The sequence below is a fragment of the Balaenoptera acutorostrata genome, chromosome 7, assembly GCF_949987535.1.
Source record: "Balaenoptera acutorostrata chromosome 7, mBalAcu1.1, whole genome shotgun sequence".
Taxonomy (NCBI): Eukaryota; Metazoa; Chordata; class Mammalia; order Artiodactyla; family Balaenopteridae; genus Balaenoptera; species Balaenoptera acutorostrata.
The window spans coordinates 107920419-107941333 of NC_080070.1; the positions used below are offsets into that span (position 1 = coordinate 107920419).

At 36.7% G+C, this 20915-nt stretch overlaps 1 protein-coding gene across 6 annotated transcripts in view; it reads right to left on the minus strand.

Moving 5' to 3' along the window:
* Positions 1-20915, minus strand: part of LOC103007417 (cytochrome c oxidase assembly factor 1 homolog) — a 94127-nt gene that overhangs the window by 29064 nt on the left and 44148 nt on the right. For 5 of the 6 annotated variants that reach the window (XM_057550513.1, XM_007187719.2, XM_007187720.3 and 2 more), the window contains one exon: positions 19565-19617. The exons of the other annotated variant lie outside the window; for it this stretch is intronic. In XM_057550513.1, the coding sequence (XP_057406496.1) occupies positions 19565-19617 (53 nt within the window). The remainder of the gene's footprint in view (positions 1-19564; positions 19618-20915) is intronic. 6 annotated transcript variants of the gene reach the window in all.

Below are 20915 nucleotides of genomic sequence, written 5' to 3' on the forward strand. Positions count from 1 at the left end.
CACTGCCTGTCCTGGTGCATAGCCGCTGGACCTACAGACACTGCTGAGGACCTCAAGAGCCCTTGCAGACACTGTGGACTGCCTCTGGCTCTCACCAAGGATCACACAGTTGTCGGTGTAGTGGATTCCTGCTGCTGAACTGACAAGACACCATGCACCCATGGGGCCTGTAGGTACCACACGCCCATACACTTGGCACCCTGCACCACTAGACCCAGGTTTGCAGCGCAGTCCAGTAGGCCCCCACCTGCAGGTGAAGGTCTTTCCTTAGTGAAGTCAGTCCGTAAAGTCTAGAAGTGACTGCTTCTTCAAATACACAGATACCTACAGCAACCAGAAAGAAACAAGGAAAAATGACACCACAAAAAAATCACAGTAAAATTCCAGTAACTGACCTCCTCCCAAAACGGAGAGAGACGAATTGCCTGACAAAGAATTCAAAAAACTGTTATAAAGATGGTCAGAGAGCTACAAGAGAACACAGATAAACAATTTAATGAAATCAGGAAAATACAAGAACAAAATGAGAAGTATAACAAAAAGACAGAAAATATAAGACAGTACCAAACAAGTTGTGGAGCTGAAGAATACAATCACTGAACTGAAGAATTCAATAGAGAGCTTCAACAGCAGACTAGATCAAACAGAAAAAAGAATCAATGAACTCAAAGACAGGTCATTTGAAATTATCCAATCAGAGAAACAAAAAGAAAAAAGAATGAAAAGGAATGAAGAAAGCCTACAGAACTCATAGGAGAAATAAACAATGCACTATAGGAGTCCCAGAAGAAGAGACAGAGAAAGGGCAGAAAGCTTGTTTAAAGAAATAGTGGAGGAGAACTGCCCAAAATGGGGAGAGATTTGGACATCTAAGTTGTTGAAGCTCATAGATCTCTGAACAATTCAATCCAAAGATAACTTCTCCAGGATACATTATAATATAACTTTCAAAATTAAGAGACAGAGACCCTCGAGAGCAGCAAGAGAAAAGAAGCTTGTCACTTACAAGGGAACCCTCCTTACACTATCAGTGGCCTTCTAAGCAGAAACCTTACAGGCTGGGAGAGAGTAGGATGATATATTCAAAGTGCTGAAAGAAAACAATGCCAACCAAGAATCCTTTATCTAGCAAAGTGGTCCTTAAGAAATGAAGGAGAGAAAAAAGGTGCCCAGACCAAAAAAAATAGGCTGAGGGAGTTCATCATCACTAGACCTGCCTTACCAAAAATGTTAAAAGAAGATCTTCAAGCTAAAAAGTAAGTACACTAAATAGTAACATGAAAACATATGAAAATATGAAACACACTAGTAAAGTTAAGTAGTCAAATTCAGAAAACTCCAACATAGTGGTATGTTAATCACTTAACTCTAGTATAAAGGTTAAAGGACAGAAGTACTATAGCTACAACAATTTGTTAATGGATATACAATATAGGATAAGATATAAATTGTGACCAAAAAAACCCTATAAAATGTAGGGGGAGTAAAAGGGTAGACTTTTTTGGCATGTGATTGAAATTATATTGCAGTAACTTTAAAGTAGACTGTTATATCTATAAGATGTATTATGAAAGCCTTGTGGAAATCACAAAGCAAAAACCTACATACATACACAAAATATTTTTTTCTCTTCTTAAAAAAGGGAGCAAAAGCATACCACCATGGAAAATAATCAATTGACAAAGGAAGAGAGCAAGAGAGGAAGATAACAATAAACACCTATATTTAAAAAAAAGATCTCAAATAAACAACCTAACTTTATATTTCAGGGAATTACAAAAAGAACAAACTAAGTTCAATGTTAGCAGAAGGGAGAAAAGAGCAAAGATCAGAAAAGACATTAAAGAAACTGAGACCAGGAAAAAAGTTGAAAGGTTCAACAAAATTATGAGGTGGTTTCTTGAAAAGATAAACAAAACTGACAAACCTTTAGCTAAGACTACAAAAAAAAGAGAGAGCAAGAAGACTCTAAATAAAATTAGAAATGAAAGAGGAAACATTACACTGATATTACAGAAATACAGAGGATCATAAAGATTACTATGAACAATTATACGCCAAAAAATTAGGTAACCTAGAAGAAATAGAAGTTCCTAGAAACACACATCTACCAAGAATGAATCAGGAAGAAAGAAAAAACCTGAACAGACACATGAGTAAAGAGATTACCCAGGAGTAATCAAAAACCTCCCAACACAGAAAACCCCAGGACCAGACCGTTTCACTGGCAAATTCTATCAAATATCTAAAGAAAAATTAATGCCACTCTTTCTCAAGTTCTTCCAAGAAGTTTAAGAGGATGGAAAATATCGAAACTCATTCTACCAGGCCAGCATCACCCTGATTCCAAAGTCTGATAGTGACACTACAAAAAAAGAAAACTAAAGACCAATATCCCTGATCAATAGAGATGTAAAAATTCTTAACAAAATATTAGCAAACTGAATTTAAGAACACATTTTAAAAAGATTATATACCATGACTAACTGGGATTTATTCCTGGGATGCAAGGATGGTTCACCATTCACAAATCAATAAATGTAATACATCACATTAATAGATAATCATAGGATCATCTCAACAGATGCAGAAAAAGCATTTGACAAAACATGACACCCTTTCATGATAAAAACCCTCAGCAGATTGGGTGTAGAAGGAACATAACTTCAACATAATAAAGGCCATACATAACAGACCCACAGCTAACATCATACTCAACAGTGAAAACCTGAAAGTGTTTCCTCTAAAATCAGGAATAAGACAAGGATGCCAGCTATTATCAGTCCTATTCCACATGGTACTGAGAGACCCAGCCAGAGCAATTAGGCAAGAAAAAGAAATAAAAGGCATCCATATCAGAAAGGAAGAAGTAAAATTGCCATTATTTGCAGATGATATAATTTTTTATGTAGAAAATCCCAAAGACTCAAGTCTAAAACTGCTGGAACTAATCAACAAATTCAGTAAAATTGAAGGGTATAAAAATCAACACATAGAATCAACTGTAGTTACGAATAATCAAACATCTGAAAAGAAATAAAGAAAATTATTCTATTCACAATACCATCACAAATAATAAAGTACCTAGGGATGTTTAACCAAGGAAACAAAACTACAACACCTTGTTGAAATAAATCAAAGAAGAAACAAATAAATGGAAAGGTATCCCATGTTTATAAATAGGAAGACTTAATATTGTGAAATATCCATACTACCCAGGGCCATCTATACATTCAACACACTCCCTATCAAAATCCCAATGACATTCTTCACAGAAATAGAACAAACAATCCTAAAATTTGTAGGGAAGCACAAAAGACCTCAAATAGCCAAAGTAATCCTGAGAAAGAAGAACAAAACCAGAGGTATCACACTTCCTGATTTCAAACTATACTGTTAATCAACAGTAATTAAAAGAGTATCATTTGGCATAAAAGTAGACACATAGGCCAGTGGAACAGGACAGAGAGCCCAGAATTAAGCCCCCACAAATACAATCAACTGATATTCAATAAGGGAGCCAATACACCCAATGGGGAAAGCATAGTCTCTTCAACAAATGGTGTTGGGAAACTGGATAAACACATGCAGAACAAAAAATGGAAAGTGGACCCCTATCTTACACCATTCACAAAAAACTAACTCGAAATGGATCAAATACTTTAACATAGGACCTGATACCACAAAACTCCTAGAAGAAAACACAGGGAAGAAGCTCCTCAACATGAGTCCTGCTAATGATTTTTTAGATATGATACCAAAAGCACAAACAACAAAGCCAAAAATCAGCAAGTGGGACTACATCAAACTTAAAAGCTTCTGCTCAGCAAAAGAAACAATCAACAAAATGAAAAAGCAACCTACGGAATGGGAGAAACCTTTTGCAAGCCATATTTCAGATAAGGGGTTAGTAGCCAAAATATATAAAGAACTCATACAATTCAATTTTTAAAATCCAATTTAAAAATGGGCAGAGGAACCAAACAGAACATTTTTCCAAAGAAGACATGCAAATGGCCAACAGGTACATAAAAAGATGCTCAACATTACTAATAATCGGAGAAATGCAAATCAAAACCACAATGAGATATCATCTCACACCTGTTAGAACTGCCATCATCAAGAAGACAAGAGATAACAAGTGTTGGTGAGGATGTGAAGAAAACGGAACCCTTGTACACTGCTGGTGAGAATGTAAATTGGTTTAGCCGCTGCAGAAAACAATATGGAATTTCCTCAAAAAATTAAAAATAGAATTACCATAAGATCCAGCAACTCCACTTCTGGGCATATACCCAAAGAAATGAAAACAGGTTATTGACAAGATATATGCACTCCCATGTTTATTGCAGTATTATTATTCACTATAGCCAAGATAGGAAAACAACCTAAATGCCTGTCAACAGATAAATGGATAAAGAAGATATGGTATGTATGTACGTATGTATATATACCATAAACACACAATGAAATATTATTCAGCCACGAGAAAGGACACCCTGCCATTTGTGACAACATGGACAGACCTTGAGGACATTATGCTAAGTGAGATAAACCAGACAGAACAAGACAAATTAGACAAATACTGTATGACATCACTTATATGTGGAATCTAAAAAAGCCAAACTCTAAACAACAGAGAGTAAACTGGTGGTTACCAGGGGATTGGGAGTTACAGAACAGGACAGACTACCTTGCTTAAGGGCACAAACTTGCAACAGTAGCAAATAAGCCCTAGATATCTAATGCACAGTATAGTAAATATAGACAATATTGATCAAACTTGCTAAGAGAGTAGATCTTAATTATCACTTAAAGAAATAATTATGGGATGTGACAAAGGTGCTAAACATTGCTACAATGGCGCTCATATTATTAATATATAAATGTATCAAATCAGTATGTTGTACACCTTAAGTTTACAGAATGCTGTATGTCAAATACACTTCAAAAGAAACAAGACAGATAATGACAAATGTTGGTAAGGGTGTAGAGAAACTGAAACTCTTACACACTGCTAGTGGAAATATAAAAACGTGAAGCTGCTGTGGAAAACAGTTTGGTAGTTCCTCCAAATGTTAAACATAGAGTTACCATACGACCCAGCAACTACACTCCTAGGTGTGTACCCAAAGGAGCTGAAAACAGGCATTCAAACAAAACTTACACAAGTTTAAACGGGGAGAAAATAACTCTTAAACCCTAATCACCCAAGAAAAGTATCCAGAACATATAAGTAAACCCTACAAACCAATAAAAAAAGAACAAACAACCCAAAAGAAAAAATGAGCAAGAAATATAAACAGACATTTCACAGAAGACTTATGGCAGTAAACATATGAAAAAGTATTTAGTCTCATTAGTTTTCAGGGAAATGTAAATTAAGACCATAGAATAGCACTGTATATCCATCAGAATGGCAAAACTTAAGAAGCAGGAAAATGGAAAGTGTTAGCAAGGATGGAGATCATTGGCAACACTCATATACTGTTGATGGAATGTAAACTGGTACAACCACTTTGAATCACAATTTTGGATATCATGTAAAATTCAGCATTCACGTATCCTAAAACCCAATAATAGCAGCATTGTTCAAAAGAGCAAAAATCTGGAAACAATTCGGATGCTCACAGAAAGGCAAATAAATAAACACATGATGATGTATCAGCAGAAAGTAATATTAGACAATAATAAAAATGAATGACCTACCATTAAAGGCAACAACATGTAGAAACAAACATGTAGAAACAAACAAAAAACAAGAATACATGGTAACTTTTTTGTAAAACCTCAAAAATAAGCAAAACTATACTATATATTGCTTAGGGATACATAAATTTGTGATTTTTAAAACATTTTAAAAAGGCAAAGAAATGATAAACAAAATTGAAGACAGTAGTATTTCTGATGGGGAGGTTAGAGGGTGGAATGGAAGTGGAGTTTTGTAAAACTTGACCTCTACCCTATCAGGGTCTCCAGCTGTGCCTGAGAATTAAATTGACTTCAGACAGATTAAAAGGAGAAAAGCATACACATTTTATCTTTTCATGTACATGTAAGCGTCCACAAGAAAATGAAGACCCAAAGAACTGGCAAAACCTAAGTGCTTATATATCAGGTGAACAAGGAGAGGCAACGGTGGAAAAGACCAGAGACAGACAGGAGTTATTTTTACAAGGTTTGTTTGCACAGAATACTCAGTCACAGAATACTCAGTCTCAACTCCCGGCTCTAGTGATAAGAGTGCTTCCTCTTGGTATGGTAGGCAGAGCATCTTTCACTTGCGAGTTTTATCTCCTGCTTTCAGGAAGAATGGGGTGGGGGCGGGGGCGGGATAGTCAGAGCACCCTTCTTGCACCTTTTTTCAAGTGCCTTTAGCCCAAAATAATCCTTATGCCAAAGTGGCATATTTTGCCATTCTTCAATAGTGTTGGTTCTCATGTGTTCTTACACTGGGTGATCAGTTCACAAAAACCCATAACTTACATATGTGACACATAGATTCTTTTGCATGTATTGAATAGTACATATTTTTAAAATATAAAAAACATTTTTAAAATATAAAATAATTATGTATTAGCTCTGTGCCAAAAATACAGTAAATACTCAAGAAATATTAACTATTTTTATTGTCAGGGGAAAGTACTTACATAAAAGTATAATAGAATTCAATCATGTATATGCTGCATGGTCTCAATAAAATAGGACTTATTTTTTATGGATAAAAAATAACTTGAGGAAATAAACCAAAAGGTTCACAATGACTCCTTCTGGAAGATGAGAGGCAGAGTAAATTACTTTTTTCTGGATCTTCATGCTTAATTGTACTTATAAATCTTCTGCATTAAGCATGTTTAAATTACTAAGAGTGACAGCAGAACCAAATAGAACAGTCAATGAATACAATGTCTGACTCGTATTATGCACTGAACAAATATCTGTTGAGATAATAAAGAAAAGTAAATATCTCACGCCTGATTCAGTCTTATCAAACTACTAAATGGTTTTACTTCGCCATTTTATCCTAGCAATGTGACTCAAGGACCAATACAGGATATATTTTAAAGGTCCCACACAGGCCCTTGTGCCACTCTACACAGCTTATCTAATTCTCACTCAGTTGGCATCTCACAAAGACACTGCAGAAACACAGGAGTGGGGGTAAATACCCACTCCGTTCTTCGTTTAATCTCTCTGGGCCTTTGTTACCCCAGCTGTAAAGCCCAAACAGTACTGTTATGAAGAATAATGGAGATTACACCATAAAAGCAATGTGTTAATAGTTTTGAGTTGCCCTTATCCTCCTATACTTTGAGTATCTTGGGGGTATAATCAGATCTTTGTGACTGACTGACCGGCAGAGTTTCTGAAATAAAAAAGAGGATCAATAATGGCTTCTTAAATAGAATTTTTAAATGTCTTCGTCTTCCCCCACCCAAATAGTTCTGCCACTTCTGTTTTATAGATTAGAAATCTTCAATGACTAAGATGGTCTCTGATAAAAATCAAAACTATTCTTAAAATTCAGCTCAGAGTGAACTTTTCTTCTCTTTTATGTATTGTACCTTCCTAAGAAGACTCTGTTTACCTGCAAGGAGAAACTGTATGTTACTTGTGTTGGATTCAATATAATATAATGTGTGGCAAGTGGGAAGCATTTAATATACATCAAAGACTATTTTTTTCTTGTTCCAAAAGTTAAAGGCCTTTATAAATCTCAATAGCTTTAAGGAAGTGTTGGAGTAATCACCCTAAACATGTAAAACTGCTGATGATCAAATTGCTGTGGGCAATTTGATAATAAGCCACTCCTTGTGTTATGAAAGAATGAACCTAGCAACATGCTTTGTCCATGATTTCAGCCTGATGTAATCCTAAAATTGGAGAGTATGATTTGTGATAAGTGGACCTGAGTCAAGGACAAGATTTCCTTAATGAATAGGCTTTATTGAGCTAGTCACTGAGGGAATAAATATGCCCAACTCAGTATCAGGGCTTATCTTCAGGACTTGTAAGGGCAGACTTCCCATGACCACTCTCATTCCAGCCCAGACTGTGCTCTCTGCATAGCTGAGCCAGGGCACAGGTGTTAGGTATATCAAAACTGTTGATAAAATGTTTGGTTGAAGGTAATTTTAAAAGTTAAAGGTCATTAGCCAAGCTTATTTTTCAACAAATACTACACTCTGCATTTTTCATAGATACCCTCTATACAAGAATAGCCCTTCATGTTTTTTTCTTCCCCAACACACATAATACATGACATCTACAAGCACAAATACCCTGCCAGGCTACAGAATAAGTAAGTACATTCACTATACTGTAACACCATCTCTTTCTCCCCTGCTCAAGGAGGCAAGTAGAAAACTATTGTAAGGTTAAGTGTAAATCCATCCCAATTCGTATCGTAAAAGTAAAATAATTACAGGGAAAGTCAGGTTATACTTTGAGAGAGAAAAAAGTGCTACTTGGTACATAGTTCAAGAAGATTTACATGAAAAATCTTATCAAAGAATCCTATAATGAATTTAAACAAAGCCAAATGTTAATAAACATCCAACTAAAATCATTAATGCACTGCTTTGCTGATTCCTTTAATATTAAGAGCCCCTCAACAGATCTCTGAAAATTACTACCTATGAATACCGACTGCTTCTAGCTCTCCCTTTTGGGAATCCTGTACTTGCCTATTCATGAACAAAGAAGAAATTTCTAAAAGAAATAAAATGAAATATTAGCAGTGTATCATCTGAAGAAGTATGATTAACATTTACTTTGTTACTAAAATTTTTTAAATAGGGAGGTTGCCCCTCCATCCACCCAATTAAACATGATTAAATAGGTGACATATTAAAATCTAGGCTCTAATCCTTACTCGCGATTGGGGGAAAAACTTATAACCACTAAAAGGAGATGGGAATGCTTTCATGATTCCCATATTCTTGGTAGAAAATTACATCTTTGTTTCTCTCACTAGTAATTCAATTCTAAGTAAGATTTATAACCTAAGAAGATGAGATTTAGACTAATGAATTATTTGGTTATTAAAAAATACATATGCTGATAAGCTGTACCTTTTTCCCATGAAAAGTGCAAAATTGCAACCAAACAGTATTTAAAAGCTAAGGATAGTGGCTATATCCCTCCACATGTTTTACAGGATTTAGGGTATCACTTCTATTCTCATTCAAATTGATTTAAAACATTAATGAATTTTCCTATTTCCAATACAATGGTGAAATATGTTTTATACATCCTGTTGGAAACAATAATCTGTAAAAGTACTTAAAAACATCTTTCAAAAGCACTGAAAAACATCTTTCGAAAGTACTGAAAAATAATAAGACAGTAAGAATTTATCAAGTCAAAACTAAGAGGGGATTTCAACAAATGGTGCTGGGAAAACTAAATATTTACATGCAAAGAAAAAAAAATGAAGGCGGACATTTACCTTACACCATATACAAAAACTAATTCACAATGGATCAAAGACCTAAATGCAAGAGCTAACACTATAAAACTCTTCAAAAACATAGGGAGAAAGCTCCTTGACACTGAATTTGGCAATGATTTCTTGGATATGACACTAAAAACACAGGCAACAAAAGAAAAAAAACAGATAAATTGGACTACATCAAAATTTTAAACTTTTGTGCATAAAAGGACACTATCAACAGAATAAAAAGGCAACCCACGGAATTGGAGAAAATATTTACAAATCATATATCTGATAAGGAATTCATATCTGGAAACAAATAACTCCTAATACTAAACAAAAAGTGGACAAATTCAAAAATGGGCTAAGGACTTGAATAGACATTTCTCCAGAGAAGTTATACAACCAGTCAATAAGCACATGAAAGGATGCTCAACATCACTAATCACTGGGGAAATGCAAATCAAAATTACAATGAGATACCACTTCACACCCATTAAAATGGTTATTAAAAAAAAAAAAAAGATGTGGAGAAACTGGAACCCTTGTGATTGCTGGTGGGAATGTAAAATGGTGCAGCTGCTGTGGAAAATAGTATTACTGATTCCTCAAAAAATTAAAAATAGAATTACTATATGATCCAGCAATTCCACTCCTGGGTATATACCCAAAAGAAATGAAAGCAAGGACTCAGATATTTGTACACCCATGTTCAGAGCAGCATAATAAACAATAGCCAGAAGTGGAAACAACTAAAGTTTCCAATCAATGGATGAACTGCTAACCAAAATGTGGTGTGTGTATACACACACACACACAATGGAATATTATTCAGCCTAAAAAAGGAGTGAAATTCTGATACATGTTATAACATGAACCTCGAAGACATTCTGCTAAGTGAAATAAGCCAGACACAAAAAGACAAATATTACATGATTCTACTAATATGAGGTACCTAGAATAGTCAAATTCACACCAAGTAGAATAGCAGTTACCAAGGGCTGGGGTGAGTGGGGTAAGGAGGATATTGTTTAATGGGTACGGTTTCAGTTTGGGAGGATGAAAAAGTTCTGGAGATGGACAGTGGTGTTGTTTGCACAACAATGTGAATATACTTAATGCCACTGAACTACACACTTAAAAATAGTTAAAATGGTAAATTTTATGTTATGTATATTTTACCACAATTTTTTAAAAAGTGAAATGAGAATGAAAATTCAGCATGGAAAGCAAATTCTGAAGCCACATTTCCTCTAAAGGGTCCTTGCTGATCTTGGAAAATTAGAACCTTTGTTTTGATTGATTCTCAGGGTGACAGATACAGATATAAAACTGAGGGCCATCTCACCTAAGACCCTCCCCACAATAAGCTGGAATCCCAAAGGGCTACATCCTTAAATGAGAATCTGAAATCTGAAGCAGATTATAACCTAGGATCAAACTAGGATCAAACTGCTTTTCTCAAACTTTAAACTTGGTTTATAACCCATCCTGGATTAGAATGCTCCCAAAGTGTCTGACAGAAGCAAATGCAAATTTTCTAAGTACCTACCCTGTGGGCCTAAAAATAGTCTTAAATTATTTTTCAAATGTAGTATCGAGGGCTTAGTCAAGGATAATGGAATACACAGGAAACTAAACAGGAATAAGAATAAGCAGAAACGACAGACAGGAAAAAGGGGTCAGGAAATAACTTCAGAAATTGGAAATATCAGATGCAGACAAAAAAATAATTGTGTTTTCTGTGATAGGATAAACAAAAGACAAGTTGGAGTTTTTAGCAGAGAAGTGAAAACTATACACAGTGACACAGTTTGAAAAAGGAAAAAAAAAAAAAAGGAAGTCAAGAATTAAAAATAAAATAACCCCAATTAAGAACTGAATAGAGAGGTTTAAAAGCAGATTAGATGCAACTTAAAAGATATTTAGTAAATGGGAAGACAGGAGAAAAGCCTAGAGGTATGCTGGAGCTGGCCCGAACCAGCCTGTGAAAGCCAATTATATGCAGCTCCTTCTAACTCCGCCTCAGTGAAGTCATGTTGGTTGCCTGAAACTGCCCTTGCGAATATTTACACTATGGAAATCAACAACTGCTACAAATCAGGGCTTTTTTTCCCCCTGGAGAACCAGTTTAACAGCACATCACTGGAAGCAACCATACAGAATTCAAGACAGAGAGACAAAAAGATGATGAATGCATGACAGAGGGTAAGAAATGTGAAGAATATATGAGAAAGTCCAATATATATTTAATTGGAGTTTCAAAAGAAACTGAAGAAATTGAAGAACAAGAGAATGGCGGGTGAGAAAATGGCTAAGATTTTTCCAGAACTAATGAAATCACCAAATCATAGCTTTAAGAAGCCCAATGAATCCATTACAGGATAAATAAAAAGAAATCTGCAGTGAAGTTAAGACTGACCACTGTACCATTAGAGTAACCTATTTATTTTTTAATCTATGAATTCTTTTCTTTAAAAATTATAAGTGTTACCAGAATTCAGGCAGGTGGGGATTTATTTTGATTAATTTTACCCAGAACACAATGAAGCCTACACTTTGGACCTGCAGATTCAGAACCTTGTTACCTCAAGAAAGTTTTCTTCTACTTTTACTTTTCGCTTTTGTTACATTTATTTTGATCTCTCCCTTAGAAATACCTTATTCTCCTCTCTCTGTCCTCAGTATCTGTCATCTTTACCCTCGTCACTTCACTTCCCTGTCATCATTTTCTCCTTATTCTGGACAATCTCAAATACTCAATATAGGATTGATTCCATTTCCCACAGTATCAGCTCTGCTCTTTACAATTGCCATTGCAGATTTTTATCCCGCTATTGCATTTTCAGGTTTTTTGTTTGTTTTATTTTTAGCTCCTCTTAAAATCATTTCAGCTCCTCTTAAAATCTCATTCTGATTTTTTCTTATGACTTTTTGTTTTGCTTTCATAGAGGTCATACTTTTTGCTCTCTTGCTAAGAATAAAATCTTACATTTCCACAAATATCTTCTGTATACCATAATAAATCATACAGAATGATTCTTAAGCCTTCCCTCATCATCTTTGGGTAATGGTTCCCTTCTTCTACGCTACAGATTTCTTTCATAATTTCCATAAAGATTATTATCTTTGCTAAAAGAAAATGTACAATGTTTAAATGGCAGAGTATACAGATCACCCTTGATTCCCGCCACTATCCATTGGATGGTGAAATTTTGCTCACATCTTGAATTTGGTCAGGTTTTGTGTGTACAGGCTGATGTACACAGGCCATGGCTCCATTTATAATACTCGGCAGACAGTACAACTATGCTGGACTGATCTAGGATCTTCTATGATTCTCTCATATTATGAGAATTTTGTTACTATAACATCAGGAACATGCTGCAGTTTGTCTTTTAACAAAAAAAAATAAATGCTAATCTAAAACCCTAAGAGCACAACTCTTGCAGGTTTCCTCTTAACGCCACTTCTACAGCTGCATCGCATCCCTGGAAAGCAATATCCTAAGTTTCCTTTCATTCTCTTCCATACTACATATTGGAAGTGTTAGTCTATGAATGGATGCACAAAGAATGCTGCTGAAGGTAGTTTGGAGGAGTTGAGAGTTGGGGGAGATAGAGGAATCTCTAGTCAAGTTAACTGGCTTGTAATATGTCATGAAATACAAAACATGAAGGAAACAGGCTTCCAACAGTCATTCATGGTAACCTTCATCTTGGAAGTGTGAGTGAACAATGGGAATAGATCAAAGCCTCTTTCTAACTTCTCCTCCTCATCTAATTTTATTCTCCTGTGTTAGAAGTCAAAGCATAAATACACCACTAAGGCTTTCTCAGTCTACTCCAACCTCAGTGTAGTAAGTAGTTAGTGGAAATGCCTCTAAAACTAAGAAACGGTTGATTGCTACTTAACTCTGTGGTGCTGTTATGGGACTATCTGAGTAGTTTAACGGGAAGGTGGAAGAAAGCATATCACACATAGCTAGCCTAAAGTCAACATTTTTAAATAAGTACATTTTTTAAAACAAAAAAACTGATATTTTAATCTCTGTGTTTGAACATATAGTCAACTAAAATATGGTGACAGGTATTGACTAATACAGAAAGAGTGAAATAACTAGAATTCTTTCACAACAGGAAGATGAAGATCAAGACTTATACCGACCGTATACATTTTTAAAGACCTATGACAATGATTTTATACGTGGTGATGTAGACACTGATTTCTTCTCCATATCACTTAAAAGTCTGAAAATAATCATTTTAGGATGATTTTTTAAAGTTCTACTCTAATCACTCTACCCAGTAAACACACAGAATTTGTTATTCCAGAAGGTGCTCAAAGGCAATGATATAAACAGCACTTAATTTAATTCACAGCCGATAGCTCTCAATAGGCGAGTAGGGAAAGCTAGGGTTATTGTGAGGACATGTCCTGACCATACCTGCTGATATTCCTGAGAACAATTACCAGAGCCTCATCCCCTCAAATGTGGGGAAAAAATTCAAATTCGGGAAAAGCTTCATTCTTTTTCCTTTTTACATATCACGATGAACATTTCATTAATAAAGTCAAGCTGAGCTCACTATTTCTTATTTGACAATGCTCCCCCAAACACTTGGTGTCTAATGGACTTCCCTTAATTAACAGCTAACATTTAATGAACCCTTACTGTGTGCCAGGTACTTTACTAAATGCTTTACATAATTAACTCATTTCTCTGAAGGAATGCTATTATTACCATCAGCAGTTTCAAGATAGGAAACAAAAGGGACACAAAAGTCAAATAATTTGCCCAGCTTTTCATTCCAGTTACTACTGCTACATCACAAATTACAACAAATGTAGTGGCTTGAAAAACGATTTTATCATACATGAAATCTGTAGGTCAAGAATTTGGACAGGGCACAAAGGTAACGTACCATGTCTGAGGCTACAACTAAGAAGACTCAACAACTAGGGATGTCTCAATGGCTGGGGGTGGGAGTCATCCGGGGAAATTTTCACTTGCGTGTATGACTGTTGATGCTACTGTCATCTCGAATCTCATCTGGAGCTGTCAACTAGAGCACCTACATATGGCCTCTCTTGTGTCCTGGGCTTTCTTCACAGCATGGAAGCTTCAGCATAGCAGGACATCTTGCATGGCAGCACAGAGATCCAAGTGCAAGTGCCCCCGAAAACAAGGTGGCGGCTAAATTGCCGTTTCCAATCTAGCCTCAGCCATCGCTCAGCACTTATGCCACATTCCATTAGTCATAGGCAAATCACAAGTCTGTGCAGATTCAAGAGGAGAGGATAGAGACCCCTCCTCTCAACAGAGGAGTGTCAAGGTCACAGCCTATAAAGAGCAGGGGGCTGGAAGTGCAGCCATCTTTGGGAAATACAACATACCACCACTGTATTGCAGAGATCCACAGTGCATGTTCTTAACTACCATACCCAACTGCGAGCTCAAAAAGTGGCACTCTATATAGTGCTTAACAACCAAGCTCTTGACCTAGTCCAAAAGTTTTTGTGTAGCATGCAATGCCATTTGGAATCTAGAATGGGCAAAGGGACCAAGGGGAGGGTGAGTTCTGAAGAGGCTTCTTTAGGCTATATTCCCTTCATGTTCATCCCCCCTCTGGAATCCATCAGTGAAAACAGAGGATTCTCTACACCACCAAGAAAAACGAAGAGTCTCTTATAATCTCTCCACCATGACAGTTCCCAGTGGTGGCCAATTCCATCATAAAAATCAATTTAACTGTTTCTGAAAGATGGCAAGGGATGTCCCATGGATATCCTACTCTCATAGACTTGACTTTTGGTCTGTGCACCATCATCTGGTCATCTGAGGTCAAATATTACAGACTTAACCCAAATCAGACCTTGACTTCTGAGGTCGCATTTAAAACTGCCACAAGATCCACATTATTTACAAATAAATCAACAAATAGTTCATATTCAGATGGGAATCTATAAGTCTAAGAGCAAGTTTCCAGAACCTTTTTTAGGGTGTAGAGGAGTTAGAGGAGCCATTCAAAACAAGTAATTTTTTTATATCACTTTATTTCATATATATGTGATATAATCAAAGCTTACCACTGATTCCACTGCCAATTTCAAGGGTTTTAGATAAACTAAAGCACAATTGAGAGACTGGAGAATCAGGCTATTTAGAGACTCTCCAATGTTAAATCTTTCAGGATCAGATCCCTGGCACAAAGCCAAGCAAACAAAAGGTACAAACTGACTCACTGGACTAAAAACCCACCCTTCATTAGCCACAGAGGAAGAATGATGTTCTAAAGTGGTACAGTTATTATTTGGGTTGTAGACAAATACCTCCCCATTAACAGTCCCTCAGAATACTATTCTGAAAAACCTTGGTGTTACCAAGGAATTTCATTAAATCTGGTGGGGGGTTTTTTGTTAAAAATAATAAAATCATTGTCTTCAATAAAGTGTTGGTTGATACAAAGGGAAAAACCAAGAATGCCTTCCCTCTCTCGTGGTTTACACACTAGGTGAAGGCATGAAAACACAGTCAGCTACAATGCACTCGTGGTTTATTTACAGAGAAACATTCTGGCAAAATTAGCATAACTGGTTAAGTGTTACTTATTTGGAAATACTGGTGTAGCAGTAATTTAAAAAAAAAAAACTGCTTTACCAATTTAACTTTAAAGAAGTCAAGTCAAATTTTCATTTTGCATAAAATTTCAATTGACACAGACAACTTGAGCTGGACTATTAAAACAACCAAACAGCAGAGGAGACATTTAATGAATAAACTCCCCTGTTAACACTTTGTCTACATGGATTTTTCCAGAGGTACTGTGTTCTGGCTAGTGAGGCTGGCTTTGTTTCTTTCAATAAATTAGAGAAGGGCAAAAGGTGGGGAGGGGAATGTGACAATCACACTGAATCCACACCAGGCCGCCATATGTCACTTTTGTCCTTTGCTGGTTCATTGATTATTCATGAATTCACTACCTGAAAAATGCTATATTTATCTTTACAGCCACAAAGCTGTCAATTCAGTTCCAAGTATGCCTGCCTTTGTTTTCAATGAAATGCACAGTTTGGGAGAAGGCGGCCTTTTGTATGACACTGCCCTATGCTATAAAACAGGTATAAAAAAAAATTGATATAATATAGGTGACTTTCGATGTTGATAGTGACCTGAACATTGTTATTATTTTGTAATGACTGTTAGATCAAAAGAAAAATGAAGCAGTCTCGGCTTTTAGAGCCTTTGACCTCTAAAGATTTCCAGAGAGGCCCTACATCCTACTCCCTACTGTATTTTGTTATCAATGGTCTTACTGTTTCCATTTCTTTTCTTCTTTTATACCTGCTTGTTTCTGGTAAGTATCCTCTGCTATTATGTTACCTGCTCAAAGCTACCTGAGTTCCGACCACTGCTTCTCTGGGATGCATTACATCAGTTCTAGCTCAGAATCTGCCTGAAAGTTTCCTTTTCCCACATACATCATTGCCTTGAAGGATTCCACAGGTCATTTAAATTCCAACTTGTTTGCCAGCACATAGAGAAGAGAAAGGCAAAGAGACACTCAGCTTTCAACACTAACTACCAGACAAGAAGACAGGGAAGATAAGCTTGCCTAAAGACATTTTAAATGCTTCCCTGATGGCTTCAAGCTTAAAACTACCACCACAAATCCATCATCTTTGTCCTGAGAGAGAAAAGTCAGAGGGAGAAAATAGATTAAAAATATACTTGCATCCTAAAAATTCTGTGAACAGCTTGAAGGATAAAAAAGCAAAGTGAAATCTACACTCCCAAATTACTGTCATTTCAAAGTTTTGTGATAATAAAGCCAAAAATGTAAATTGAATTTAATTTTCCCTAGGTGTGCTCAACAACAATTTTGACATGAAATGTCAAACATGTGATAAAGGTTCTTTAACAGTTAGTGACTGAGGGTAAAGACCTAATCCAAAGAGAAAAATAGCACTTCATAAATAGTTCCAACAGATCATGCATTCTTCCATGTTTTATTTCAATTAATCTTTTGAGGATACCTAAAAGTCTTTCTAATTCAAGAATGTGATTAAGACCTGCACCTCCATTAACAGGAAAATGAGGCAGACGGAGCCTTAATACTTCAGAACTCCACTATGATGTAAGACTAAGTCATCAAATTCCTAACATGATTAACGTATGAGATCAATGTTCCTGTCTAAAAAAGCAAAAGAAGAAAAAGATTCAAACACAGCTTGACTGTTTTCATGTTTTAAAAAATAATTTAATCGCAGAGATTTATTCATGTTAGTGCCTAATTGTTTTATAGGACTGTCTACCTTCAGAAGCCCCTAACCTGTTTGTTCTTTACCAAATGCATCACTCCTTGTTCAGTCATCCAGGATCGAAACCTGGGCCTCTTCTGTCACCCTGCTTTCATTAGTCAGGATTAAGTTCAACCACATACAACGTGAGCAAAAACAATCAATCAGACAAAGCCATCAGCTTACACAAGACAGAAAGTAATTGTATTCTCACAAAAAAAGACGCCCAGATGTAGTCAGGCCAGTGTATTCTAGTCCACAGCGCCGGGCCCTTTCCCTCTTGATGAAGTGCCAGTCTCAACATGTGCCCTCCCCTTCAAGGTGCAAGATGGCTGCTTGAGTGCCTGCTATCGCAGGCCCATAACAGCCAGTAGGAAAGAGGGAAAGCAGGGCTCAATCCTTTTAATAACACTTTCTAGAAGCTCCACACAGCACTTCCACTTTCATCTCACTAGGCGGAATTTAGTGATAGGTCACATCTAGCTACAAAAAGACTTGAAAATGCAATCTTTTCATTGGGCAACAATATAACCAACTGAAAATTAGGGTTCTGTTATACAAAGGAAGAAGGAAATGTTTGCCAGGATGAGCACAGTCACAGCCTCCAGGATTCTTCTCTCTTACTCCCAACATCCAGTCCTCTCAGCTCATCACCATTATTTAGCTAAGTCAACCCTATCAGCATGGTTGTAATTCACCTTATCGTCATCTCTGCCTGAACTATAACATCCTAACTGATCTCCCTGAGCCAGGTGGAAATCAGCTATTCCATTTGGTCACAGAAACTAAAGAAAAGCGTGGGAAGAGTTATGTGAGTGGGAGGCACCATCACTTCTCCTTCAGGCTCATACAAGCCACCCTGGCAAAGGAGGAACTCTGCTCTTCCATGCAAACGTATTAAGGCCCCTAGGGAAAGATAGAGAGACTGACTGCAATCTGGTGTCTGTGTGATTGTGGAGAATCTTGCTGGGGTTCAGTGGTCAGAGATGAGGGTCTTCACAGAGCAGGAAATCATCTGTACCTCAAAAAACACTTCTCAGTGGGCAGAATCAAAAAATTATCAACATGGAATTCTATACTCAACACAAATATTTTCCACAAATGAAGGCAAAATAAATACTTTTGCAGACAAAAGCTGATAGAATTCACTGAAAGCAGACTTGCACTATGAGAAATTTTTTTAATTGAAATATATTTGACATATAACATTGTGTAAATTTAAGGTGTACAACATGTTGATTTAATATTCATATTTGGAATACGATTGCCTTTGTAGCAATAATCAGCACCTCCATCACATTACATAATTATCATTTCTTTTTAGTGGTTGGAATAATTAAGTTGTCTCTTAGCAAGTTTGATGATTATAATACAATATTATCTATATTCTCTGTACTGTGCATTAATTCTCTAAATTATAAATAAGTAGGACTTATTTACTACTTGGTGCAAGTTTGTCCTCTTAAACAACATCTGTCCTATCACCCCTACCTTCCATCCTCTGGTAACCACCATTTCACTGTTTTTATGAGTTTGTCTTTTCTAGATTCTTCATATAAGTGATATCATACAGTATTTGTCTTTCTCTGACTTGTCTCACTAGAAATATTAAAGTTCTTCCAGCAGAAGGAAAATATCAAATGGAAATTTGTAACTACAAAAAGTAATAGAGGCCTACAATGTAAAATACATGGCTAATTGTTAAGGACATTTTTGTCTCATTTTTAATCTTTTTAAAGGTTAATTGAAGTGACGTTGGCAAGATGGCAGAATAGGCGTTTTCTACTGTCTTTTCCCCAAAGACCAATGATTAGGACAATCACCTACCAAGAAGGGTGCTTTTGTGCAACTGCAGAGTCCAGCAGAGAAGTTCCAGCACACTACGGGAGCAAAAACAGCAGATATCAGATGCAGTGAAGAAGGTAAAAGGAACATATTACCCCCTCCCCAAGGTGGTACGGCTCAGTGCCTCTCGCCAGCAATTTCTCCCACCAGGGAAAGTGAGAGCATGTGAGTGAGTGCCCAGCTCTCCCAGCTGTACAGGGTGCTGCCAAAGGGGCCCACTTCTTTCCTGCCCCATCCAGGGCACTGAGGTGAGCTGAACAACCGAGGGTCAGGGAGGGGCTGAGAGAACAGCTGCCAGAGCCAGGAATGTGTCAAAGGGACATGGATCCTACTAGCCATTTCGAGGACAGCATCAGGAAGGCCACCCCTGAGCTGCTGGGGAAGCCTCCCCTGCACTTCCCCCATCTGTGCACCTCACTCACACATACTCCCACCCGGTGGCAGGCCCCCCATGCATATCCCCCCTGCCCCACACTTTCAGTGAAGGGATGTGGTCAACGCTCTGTATGCAAATAAAACTCTGTTTAAAGAGATGTAAATACAATGGAATGTTATTGAGCCATAAAAAAACAAGGAAATCCTATCATTTGCAACAACGTGGACGAACCTGGAGGACATTATGCTAAGTGAGATAAGCCAGACAGAGAAACAAATATACTGCCTGATCTCACCAATATGGAGACTCTTAAAAGGAAACTGAACACACAGAAACTGAGTAGAAGGGTGGTTGCCAGGGGCTGGGGTGGGATGGGGAAATGGGGAGAGGTTGGTCAAAGGGTACAAACATTTAGTTGTTAGGTGAATAAATCCTGAGGATCTATGTACAGCATGACTACAGCAAACACAGCACAATGTACAGTATGGTGACTATATTCTGGTATTATATAACTGAAATTTGCTAAAAGAGTCGATCTTAAGGGTTGTCACACACACACACACACACACACACACACAAAAAGTGAGGTAATGGTTGTGCTAACCTGATTGTGGAAATACTCTCACAATCTATACAAATATAAAATCATCATGTTGTACACTTTAAATATGACAGTTTTGTCAATTATACCTCAATAAGGCTGGAAACAAATTGGCTGTTTAAAGCAAACTTAATAATAATAAAGTATGTGGGTTTATAACATGCAGAAATAAAATATATGATAAAAATAGCACAAGATGAGAGTGCAGAATGGAAGTATATTGTTGTAAGATTCTTGTGTGAAATGGTATATTACGTAAAGGTAAATTAATAAAGTTAGACATATAAACCCTAGAGTAACTACTAAAAATAATAAAACAAAAGGTATAGCTAATCAGCCAATAATGGAGATAAAAT